Source organism: Vulpes lagopus, chromosome 7, assembly GCF_018345385.1.
Source record: "Vulpes lagopus strain Blue_001 chromosome 7, ASM1834538v1, whole genome shotgun sequence".
In the NCBI taxonomy this organism is placed as follows: domain Eukaryota; kingdom Metazoa; phylum Chordata; class Mammalia; order Carnivora; family Canidae; genus Vulpes; species Vulpes lagopus.
Window position 1 is genome coordinate 58,063,316 of NC_054830.1, and position 12,016 is coordinate 58,075,331.

The window sequence follows — 12,016 nt, forward strand, 5'->3', positions numbered from 1 at the left end:
CAGCTAAGGTTTTCTTTTTTAAAATTCCCCTGGCTATTCGGGGTCTTTTCTGATTCCACACAAATCTTAAAATAATTTGTTCCAACTCTCTGAAGAAAGTCCATGGTATTTTGATAGGGATTGCATTAAACGTGTAAATTGCCCTGGGTAACATTGACATCTTCACGATATTAATTCTTCCAATCCATGAGCATGGAATATTTTTCCATCTTTTTGTGTCTTCCTCAATTTCTTTCAGAAGTGTTCTATAGTTTTTAGGGTATAGATCTTTTACCTCTTTGGTTAGGTTTATTCCTAGGTATCTTATACTTTAGAGTGCCATTGTAAATGGGATTGACTCCTTAATTTGTCTTTCTTCAGTCTCATTGTTAGTGTATAGAAATGCCACTGACTTCTGGGCATTGATTTTGTATCCTGCCACACTGCCAAATTGCTGTATGAGTTCTAGCAATCTTGGGGTGGAGTCATTTTGGTTTTCTATGTAGAGTATCATGTCATCGACGAAGAGAGAGAGAGTTTAACTTCTTCATTGCCAATTCGAATCCCTTTTATTTCTTTTTGTTGTCTGATTGCTGAGGCTTGGACTTCCAGTACTATGTTGAATAGCAGTGGTGAGAGTGGACATTCCTGTCTTGTTCCTGATCTTAGGGGAACGGCTCCCAGTGCTTCCCCATTGAGAATGATATTTGCTGTGGGCTTTTCGTAGATGGCTTTTAAGATGTTGAGGAATGTTCCCTCTATCCCTACACTCTGAAGAGTTTTGATCAGGAATGGATGCTGTTTTTTGTCAAATGCTTTCTCTGCATCTAATGAGAGGATCATATGGTTCTTGGTTTTTCTCTTGCTGATATGATGAATAACATTGATTATTTTACAACTGTTGAACCAGTCTTGTGGCCCGGGAATAAATCCTACTTGGTCGTGGTGAATCATTTTCTTAATGTGTTGTTGGATCCTATTGGCTAGTAAGGAGTCTCTCATTTTCTGTCTCCATTTCTGATATTTCCCACACATTTCTTCTCCCTTCCCTTATATTCCCTTTCACTATTATTTATATTCCCCAAATGAATGAGGACAGACACTGTTTGTCCTTCTCCGATTGACTTACTTCACTCAGCATAATACCCTCCAGTTCCATCCACGTCGAAGCAAATGGTGGGTATTTGTCGTTTCTAATGGCTGAGGAATATTCCATTGTATACATAAACCACATCTTCTTTATCCAATAGCCAAACTGTGGAAGGAGCCTTGGTGTCCATCGAAAGATGAACAGAATTTACTTTCTTATTAACAGTAATATTCCATTGTGTGTATAGAGCACTGTTTGTTTATCCATTCATTCTTTAGTACACACTAGAGTAGTTTCCACCATTTGGGTATTGCAAATAATACTGCTATGAAAATGTGTATGTAGCTATATCTTAACATCCTGCATTCAATTCCTTTGAGGTACAATTTCTAGATCATGTGGTAATTCTATTTTTAATTTTTTGAGGAACCACAATACTAATTTCTGTAGGATTTGCACAATTTTAGATTACCAACAATGGTGCACAGGAGTTCCAAATTCCCCACATTATTTCCAGCACTTGTTACTTTCTGTTTCTTTGATAGTGATCATCCTAATGGGTGTGAGGTGGTACCTATTGTATTTCTGATATACATTTCCCTGGTAAATTAGTTATGTTGAGCATCTTTTCAGGTGCTTTTTAGCCATTCTGTGTTGGAGTAATGTCTATTCAAGTCCTTTGCATATTTTTAATTGGGTTGTTTGTTGTTGTAGTTTGTTCTTTATATATTCTGGATATTAATCCCTTATCAGATCTGTGATTTGCAGATATTTTCATGCATTCTGTAGGTTGCCCTTATACCCTGTTGATGGTATCCTTTGATGCAGAGAAGTTTTTAATTTTGATGTAGTCCAGTTTGTTTATTTTTACTTTTATTTTCTGTGCTTTTGGTATCATATGCAAGAAGTCATTGCCAGATCTAATGTCATAAAGCTTTTCTCCTATGTTTTCATAGAAGGCTTTTGTAGTTTCAACTCTTATGTGTAGGCCTTTGATCCATTTTGAGTTCATTTCTAGGTGTGATATTGGGGTCCCACTTGATTCTTTTGCATGTGGATATGCAATTTTCTCCAGCATGATTTGGTGAAAAGTTTGTCTTTTCCCCATGGAATACTTGCGGCATCCTTGTTGAATATCTTTCAACCATATATGTGAAGGTTTATTACTAGGCTCTCTAGTCTATTCCATTGATCTACATGTCTGTTTTTATGTTAGTGCCACACTGTTTTGATTACTGTAACTTTGTAATACGTTTTAAAATCATGGCATGTAAAACCTCCCACTTTTTCTTTCCTTTTTTTGTGATTATTTTGGTTATTTGGGGTTCCTTGAAATTTCATACGAATTTTTTCTTATGATTTTATTTCTTTAATCATGAGAGACACAGAGCAAGAGGCAGAGACATAGGCAGAGGGAGAAGCAGCCTGCCTGCGGGGAACCTGATGTGGGACTCGATCCCAGTACCCCCGGATCATGACCTGAGCCAAAGGGAAATGCTCAACCACTGAGCCACCCAGGTGCCCCTCATATGAATTTTATAAAAAGATTTTATTTATTTATTCATGAGACACACACACACACGGAGGGGGAGGGCAGAGACAGAGGCAGAGGGAGAAGCAGGCTCCATGCAGCGAGCCCGATGTGAGACTTGATCCTGGGTCTCCAGGATCACACCCTGGGCTGAAGGCAGCGCTAAACCACTAAGCCACTGGGGCTGCCCCTTATATGCATTTTTAAATGGATTATTCTCTTTTGCAAAAAAAATACCATTGTGATTTTGATAGAGATTGATAATAATGTCCATCTTTCATTTCTAGTTTTGCGTCTTTTTCCTAGTCAGTGTAGTTAAAGATTTGTGAATTTTGTAGATCTTTCCAAAGAACCAAATCCTGATTTCATTTTCTCCTTTTTCTATTCCCTCCCTCCCTCTCTTTCTTTCTTTCTTTCTTTCTTTCTTTCTTTCTTTCTTTCCTTCCTTCCTTCCTTCCTTCCTTCCTTCCTTCCTTCCTTCTTTCTTCTTTCTTTCTTTCTGTGTGTATTTTTCTTTCTTTCTTTTTGTGTATTTTTCTTTCTTTTTGTGTCTTTTTTTCTTTCTTTCTTTTTTCTTTCTTTCTTTCTTTTTTCTTTCTTTCTTTCTTTCTTTCTTTCTTTCTTTCTTCTTTCTTTCTTTTTCTTTCTAATTTTTTATTGGAGTTCGATTTGCCAACATATAGTATAACATCCAGTGTCATCCCATCAAGTGCTCCCCTCAGTGCCCGTCACCAGTCATCCCATCTGCCACCCACCGCCCTTTCCATTACCCCTTGTCGTTTCCCAGAGTTAGGAATCTCTTATGTTTTCTCACCCTCTCTGCTTTTTCTCACTCATTTTCTTTCCTTTCCCCTATAATCCCTTTCACTACTTTTTTATATTCCCTGTATGAGTGAAACCATATGATGATTGTCCTTCTCCGATTCACTTACTTCACCAAGGATAATACCCTCCAGTTCCATCCACATTGAAGCAAATGGTCGGTATTTGTCATTTCTAATGGCTGAGTAATATTCCATTGTATATATAGACCACATCTTATCCATTCATCTGTCGATGGTCACCGAGGCTCCTTCCACAGTTTGGCTATTGTGGACATTGCTGCTATGAATATTGGAGAGCAGGTGAACTGGCATTTCACTGCATCTTTATCTTTGGGGTAAATCCCCAGCAGTGCAATTGCTGGGTCGTAGGGCAGCTCTAGTTTTACCTCTTTGAGGAACCTCCACACAGTTTTCCAGAGTGGCTGCACCAGTTCACATTCCTATCAACAGTGCAAGAGGGTTCCCCTTTCTCCACATCCTCTCCAGCATTTGTGGTTTCCTGCCTTGTTAATTTTCCCCATTCGCACTGGTGTGAGGTGGTATCTCATTGTGGTTTTGATTTGTATTTCCCTGATGGCCAGTGATGCAGAGCATTTTCTCATGTGTTTGTTGGCAACGTGTATGTGTTCTTTGGTGAAATTTCTGTTCATGTCTTTTGCCCATTTCATGATTGGACTGTTTGTTTCTTTGCTGTTGAGTTTAAGAATTTTCTCTTTATCTTTGAAATTTGCAAGTTTCACTATTAAGTGTCGAGGTGAGGTGTTGAACATTTTTTTAAAATTTTTGTTTATTTATGATAGTCACACACACACAGAGAGAGAGAGAGGCAGAGACACAGGCAGAGGGAGAAGCAGGCTCTGTGAACTGGGAGCCCGACGTGGGATTCGATCCCGGGTCTCCAGGATCGCGCCCTGGGCCAAAAGCAGGCACCAAACCGCTGCGCCACCCAGGGATCCCGGTGTTGAACATTTTTAATTGATTTTTTGGGGGGTCCTCTATCTGTTGGGTCTGAATATCTGTTTCCTTCCCCATATTATAGAGGTTCTCAGCTATGACTTATTCAAATATACTTTGTGGTTCTCTCTCTCTCTCTCTCTCAGCCTCTTCTGGAATACCAATTAGATGTATAGTTTTCCTTCTCAAGCTATCATTTATTTCCCAAAGGCTTTCCTCATGGGCTCTTAATTGTTTTTCTCTTTTTTCCTCAGCTTCCTTACTTGCCATCAAATTGTCTTCTATGTCACTCACTCTTCCACCTAATTAACCCTAGCAGTTAAAGCATCCAGTTTGAATTGAATCTCAGTTAAAGTATCTTTAAGCCTGATTAGGTTTCAGTTCTGCAGTAACAGAGTCTCTAGAGTCCTTTATGCCACCAGTAACTTTATAGTCATACTTCTGAATTGAATTTCTGACATTGTATTTGAATCCACACTCAGTAACTCTGTGACAGAGAGTATTGCTTCTGGTTTGCTCTTTTGTGGCGAATTCTTCCTTCTAGTTATTTTGTCCAGTGTAGAGTGACTGTATGAGCGGGCTGAGTAAAAAATATTAACCACGTCCTATGTAAAATACACCCTAGAGAACTCCGAAGAGGTCAGAGGCCAGAAAATAAAGGAAAAAAGAAGAACAGAGCAAAATAAAACAAAAGGACCACTAGAGGTGGAACATACTGATGGGATTTGAGCCAGAGTTCAATGAACAGTTTATTGACCAAGTTGTGGACAGGATTATGGAAACCATCAAGGTGCAGTGAAGCACCCAGGACTGGCAACAACAGGAAGTGATGATTAGTCTAGGCCTAAAGGGGCAAGAGGATGGGTTGGAGTGGGGATGGTTCTCAGAACCCTGGAGAGCTGAACCTACAACCTGTCAGTTGTAGTAGGGCCATCTGGCTGGAGCTGAAGGTCTGTGTGAAGGAACACAGCCACGGGGCAGTGGGAAGTGCACAGAGATACACCTACCCCATTCTCACTTTTGCTGTCCTCCTGGGGCCTTTCCATGACTCCCATTGGTCAGAACCAACCAGAAACAACAAGGCAAGGGGGCTTGTATATGCAGCTCTATGTGTCAGCCTTCCAGGCACAATCCAGACCCAGGAAAGTACCTGGAGGGTACCTTTCATCATCACAGTCTGAATCGATGAAAACAGCCTGTTTGATGCAGCCAGTAAGGAAAGATTTAGAAAACCTAAAACTTTGATAGGATCCCATAGGATTTCACATAGAACCCTATGCCTGTTAGAAATTAAAAGGCGTTTTAAAATGTTCAAGTGTATGTGATCTAAATGCACATTTGGGAAGGGCCTCCCCAACCTCTTCTGCTGAGATGAATCTAAGTTGGTCACTCTAATAGATGCCCCAACTTTCACTGATTTTCTCTTTGCATTCTTAGCAAAAAGCCACCAAGCCTGTGCTTAGGCTGGCTTTGTTTGTTTGTTTGTTTGTTTTAAAGATTTTATTTATTTATTCATGAGAGACAGAGGCAGAGACACAGGCAGAGGGAGAAGCAGGCTCCCTGCAGGGAGCCCGATGCAGGACTCGATCCTAGGACCCCCGGATTATGACTTGAGTCAAAGGCAGATGCTCAACTGCTGAGCCACCCAGGTGCCCCTAGACTGGCTTTGTTGCTCCAGCTCTTACCCTAACATCTCTGGGACTGCCATTACAGGGTAGAGCTGTGTCCATCTCCTTGATTGAGACCTGGCCCCTGGGTCTCCTCCCTGTGGTTTATCCTACTGGCCTGGTCTTCACTATCTTGCCCTGCTTCCTTCTCTGCCTCTTACTGGCTTAATAAGTTCCCCACAGTCCTAGAAAATGGACCATCTAATGATGTTCACACCAAATCCCACCAGCATCCTGGACTATCTCAGCATCCACATAGATAACTCACCCCAAACCCAAGCCTCCCAATTTTTGGACAGCTTCCTCTCCAGTGACGTTCACCTCCATTCCACTTCAGCTGCCCAGGCCCCTTGCCTGGTCTTGAAATACTTATACATGCTCCAAAATCCTATTACTTAACATCCCACCTCTTCTCACGGCTTCCTTCCCTCTAGTGCTCTTCCTCCCTCATCTCTATGAGGTCTGCTAGCTCCCCAGCCCTCCCCTCCTCCTCCTGCACCTCTTAGCAACACTCCCTTTCCTGTTTAGCCTCGACTTGGAAATATCACATCTTGAGAAGGAATGCCTTTCTGATTCATACTCAGGGGTCATGGGCCAGTAGCACCCCTTAACTGAAGAGTACTAGAGTTGGAGTTGGCTGACTGATAGGAAACAACAAACAGGCATGCGGAGTCCAGTAAGCACCTAGTGCAGTGGGGAGCAGAGAGTGGAAACGAGCCTGCTGTTTGGCACAGGGCGGCTCTGTGGCTGTGTTCTGCTCCACCTTGGTCCCTTGTCCCTGTGAGCACCCCTGAGGTGGGTACCTGTCTATTTGTGAAGGAAGAGTCGCCTGGGACTCCATGGGTGTTCCTTGGTGCATCTGAGGAGTCCATCATGCCAAAAACAAAAGTATCCTCTTATTTGTTCATGAAAAGTAATTCCATTTTTCCCTTAGAGTTCAGGAACTTCATGAACTCAGTAAAAAGGAGCTAGGAAAATACATTTATCTATGTCCCAAATTTTGCTGGCAAGTGCTATGAAGTTAGGAGCTGACTACCATTTTTAAAGGAAGAAATCATATTTCTGATCTTGTTTTTTTATCCTGAGAGAAGAAGATTTAAGCATTTCTTAAATGGGATGATTTGCAGGGGTCATGTTGGGGTGATTAGTGGTCATCTGAGATGTGACTTGCTGGGGGGGGGGAGAAGGGAATTGTGGGTGTTGGGGAGAACATGGCCAAAGACCTGGCTGAGGGCACAAGCTGGCTTCCCAGGAGTCTTCTCCCTGCTGTCTGTGGATGAGCTTGAGAGTCAGGTGGCCCTGGAATGTCATGTGTACTTGAGCATGGGAGAGATGGTCTGTGACACCATCTTATTCTTAAAAGGACTTCTGTCCTTATGTTTTCCACCCCTAGTCAGTTTTGAAAGCTGGCCAGAATAACTTGTTCTAATGTCAATGAAATGATATTTGCTGATTTCTCTCCTGAGAGACTGCCTTTTCCAGGAAGGCTTGGCCTGGCTTTGTGCCTGGCCAGACTTACCCTTTGTCCTTTTCTCTCCATCCTAGGCCAACACTGGACAAATTGATGATCCCCAGGAGCAGCACAGAGTGATCAGCAGTAACCTCGCCCTCATTCAGGTGACTCTCTCCTTTGTCCAATCGATGAATCTCCTCCTCCCTGCTTTTGAATCTGCCAGGCCTGCTCCAGATAGGAAAGGTGACAACTAAGTAAGTGCTTATCCCTGCATTCTGGACTAAACTTCGGGAATGGGCCACCTGTCCACCCTGCACCTACCAGACCACACTCATACAGCACCTGGAGGCTCAGCTCAACTACAGGGCACCAGCATGTCTACCTGAAAGTAGATGCTGCTTCTAGGAACCTAAGGTCTCTCTAGCGACCACCCCCACCTGTCTTTTAAGACCGGCTTATTGAAAGATTCACCTGTACTTGCTCACTCCTCTTTCTCATAGCCTGGACGGAGCTAACAGCTCTCTCTTCCCCCTATTTTGACTGAAGTTGTGCTTGCCAAGGTCACTGACATCCTAATTGGCATACCTTTTGCTCACCTCATACGCATGATCCTACTTACTTTTTCTAGAGCATCTGTGATTCTTCCTGCCTGGAGGGTCCTCCTAGGTCACCATCCTGCCTCTAAGCCTGTTCCTTTTAGCCTTTGCAGGATACTTCCCCCCCCCTTCCTCTATGCCTTTGTCCCTTAAATGTTTCATGCTCAGTCAGACTTGTACCTCCTTCTAGCAGACCCTCATTGGGCTAAATTCTCATCCTCAGAATCTCAGAGTATTACAGAGTCAGGAAGTCTGGGGCATGGGGAAACTGAGAAGAGGTTGGCTCAAGGCAGGAGAATAAGTGGCTTCATCCAGATCCTATGGGATTCTTTGACCACTCAAACAACCCAGACTCAGATCAGATGGGCCTGGAGTTAAGGCTGTCATTTATCAACTGGGTGGCCTTGTGCAAGACACACAAGATTTGCTTAGCTGTATCTCCCTATCGAATTAGTTCACCTGAGTTCCAGAGTCCCTATTTCTAGCTACCCACTGGGCATCTCCATCTACCTGTCCCAGAAGCATCCCCGAAACAGCTTAGCCAGATCTGGCCTCATCACCTCATCTTCTCACACTTCTCTCTAGTGAAGTTCCCAACCCTAAAGAGTTTGATGGTTGAAAGCTCATTTTGGAGGTTGACCAGCTGGTGGCCCTTGGGCAAGTCACCTCACATTATGTATAAGATGGGCCATTGTGAAGTGTTAATTGTGGAGGGCTGTTGCACCTGGCCAGCTTGTGGTAGTCTCACAATTGTGGTTGCTGGGCCCATTAACCAGGCTAGAGACCAAGTTGCCCTCAGAATCTCTCTGCTCTTCATCCTTATGTCCAGTTGCTGAGGAGTCTGCCTCTGAGTTGTGCTTGAATCAGCCTTGCTTTTCCTCCTCACCTTGGCCTCTTGGTCTCTGGCCTCACTGACTGAAAACCTCTTCACTGTTCTGTCCCAGGCTTCTTCCTCTCCAGTCCTCCTCTGGATGGCCACCTGAGTGACCTTTTCTAAATCCTAAACCTGATCAAGAATCCTTCTCCTAAAGTTCTGTTACTGGTTGTTTTCATCCAAGTGTGGGTCCAGCCCAGAGATGCTCCTGGTTTGGTCCTGTCCTACAGCCTCATGTTCCTTTGCATATGTGGTTGTCTCTCCTTGGACTGTCCTTTCTCTTCTGTTCTCCCGGCAGTGAAGCTCCAGTTGGGTCTCAGGTCCAGCTCGACACTCGGTACTCTTTGGGGCCTTGCACATGCTGCTGGGGTGGCCCTGGTTGCAATTCTGTGTTTAGATGTCTGCCTTCTCCACTTGAGCTGAGTCATGTGGGCCAGGCCCATGGCCTGTGGCTAAAGAACTTTGGAGACTAAATGGGATGCTCCTGATACCCTTAACAGAGGGTCTGGCAAGGGGCAGGTAATAAACCCCTCAGTTATCGAATCCTGGTCCATAGGTGTGCACATTTCCACATGATTGATGCTTTTTTAAAAGAAGATTTATTTATTTATCTATTTATGATAGACAGAGAGGGAGAGAGAGAGGCAGAGACACAGGCAGAGGGAGAAGCAGGCTCCATGCCGGGAGCTCAATGCAGGACTCGATCCCAGGACCCCAGGATCACACCCCGGGCCAAAGGCAGGCACCAAACCACTGAGCCTCCAAGGGATCCCCTGATTGATTCTTAGCATTCATTAAGTCCCACTCTGGGCCAGGCACTAGCTTGGATATTGTCCTGATCATGCATGGATATAATTTTTTCTCTTCCATTTTTAGAAAAGCTTAACACTGAATCGTAAGTGGTACAATAAATTTCATAATTGAGCTTTTAATAACTGTATTCTATCACAGATATACCCACAGGGACGCCTGGGTGGCTCAGCAGTTGAGCATCTGCCTTCCGCCCAGCATGTGATCCTGGAGAACCAGGACTGAGTCTCACATCTGGCTCCCTGCATGGAGCCTGCTTCTCTCTCTGCCTATGTCTCTGCTTGCCTCTCTCTCTGTCTCTCATGAATAAATAAATTAAAAAAAACTCTTAAATAAAAACAAATATACCCACAATATTTAACAACTTGTAGGGCCCACGCAGAGCTGGTCTGGAAGGGCCAGTGCAAACTGTCCAAACTCAGCCCTGTTCCACTTCATTTGATTGTCACCACAAGGATGCACCTGTACATGTTTGTAGGCTTCTACTCGACAAATTATACTGCAATGAAATTGTTCTCTTTTTGCATGTACTTCTTAAGAACTCTTCCACAAGTTCACAAGGTTTGAACAATTTAAAGTTCTGGATTTTTCAAAGAAGGATTATAAAATATTTGAATTCTTAATAGCAAATAATAGCAACAGTATTAATATTTCAATTATTAGTTTCTCCATAACCTCACCAGCATTGAAAGTATTATTCTGAATGGCTTTCTGCATTTGCTGATATAAGTATGTGCCCATAGACAATACATGATACAACTTTGTGGTTTTTAAGCATAAAATGTATTGCACTGTACATATAATGTACTGCACTGTACATATAATTCCGTAACGTGTGCCTTTAAAGTGATTTAATGAATGGAAAATCACTTAGACTAGCAGATAGTAAGCACTTAGTAAATATCAGCTCCAGTCATCATTATCACTATTACGTGGTTCTTTATTCACATATGTGAATGTTTTCCTGGGAAAGTGCTAGATCATTAAGTATATGGATAAATTGTAGCCAGATTTACCGCCCCCCACAAATTCCTATATCAGTTTTACCATCTATGTATAGGAGAACCATTTTCCCATATATTTCTTAATGTGTATTTTTTCCATTTTTTTAATAATTTATTTTTGAGTGATGTTCATTTTAAAAATTTTTTTAATAATAAATTTATTTTTTATTGCATCCCGGGGATAAATCCCACTTGGTCATGGTGAATAATCTTCTTAATGTATTGTTGGATCCTATTTGCTAGTATTTTGTTGAGAATTTTTGCATCCATTTCATCAGGGATATTGGTCTGTAATTCTCCTTTTTGGTGGGGTCTTTGTCTGGTTTTGGAATTAAGGTGACGCTGGCCTCATAGAACCAGTTTGGAAGTACTCCATCTCTTTCTATCTTTCTGAACAGCTTTAGTAGAATAGGTATGGTTTCTTCTTTAAACGTTTGATAGAATTCCCCTGGGAAGCCATCTGGCCCTGGACTTTTGTGTCTTGGGAGATTTTTGATGACTCTTCAATCTCCTCCCAGGTTATTGGCCTGTTCAGGTTTTCTATTTCTTCCTGTTCCAGTTTTGGTAGTTTGTGGCTTTCCAGGAATGCGTCCATTTCTTCTAGATTGCCTAATTTATTGGCATAGAGATGTTCATAATATGTTTTTAAAATCGTTTGTATTTCCTTGGTGTTGGTAGTGACCTCTCCTTTCTCATTCATGATCTTATTAATTTGAGTCTTCTCTCTCTTCCTTTTAACAAGGCTGGCTAATGGTTTATCTCTCTTATTAATTCTTTCAGAGAACCAACTCCTGGTTTTGTTTATCTGTTCCACGGTTCTTCTGGTCTCCATTTCGTTGAGTTCTGCTCAAATATTTATGAACTCTCTTCTTCTGCTGGGTGTGGGATCTATTTGCTGTTTTTTCTCTAGCTCCTTTAGGTGCAAGATTAGCTTTTGTATTTGAATTCTTTCCAGTTTTTGGACGGATGTTTGTATTGTGATGTAATTCCCCCTCAGGGCTGCTTTTGCTGTATCCTAAAGATTTTGAACGGTTGTATCTTCATTCTCTTTAGTTTCCATGAATCCTTTTAATTTTTCCCTGATTTCCTGGTTGACCCTTTCATCTTTTAGCAGGATGGTCCTTAACCTCCACATGTTTGAAATCCTTCCAAACTTCTTCTTGTGATTTAGTTCTAATTTCAAAGCATTATGGTGTAAAAATATGCAGTGGATGATCCCAATCTTTTGGTACTG

The 12,016-nt window shown here is 42.3% G+C and overlaps 1 protein-coding gene across 5 annotated transcripts in view; it reads left to right on the forward strand.

Moving 5' to 3' along the window:
• Nucleotides 1-12,016, forward strand: part of SLC41A3 (solute carrier family 41 member 3) — a 94,542-nt gene that overhangs the window by 56,975 nt on the left and 25,551 nt on the right. For all 5 annotated transcript variants that reach the window (XM_041764149.1, XM_041764150.1, XM_041764152.1 and 2 more), the window contains one exon: nucleotides 7,591-7,662. In XM_041764149.1, the coding sequence (XP_041620083.1) occupies nucleotides 7,591-7,662 (72 nt within the window). The remainder of the gene's footprint in view (nucleotides 1-7,590; nucleotides 7,663-12,016) is intronic.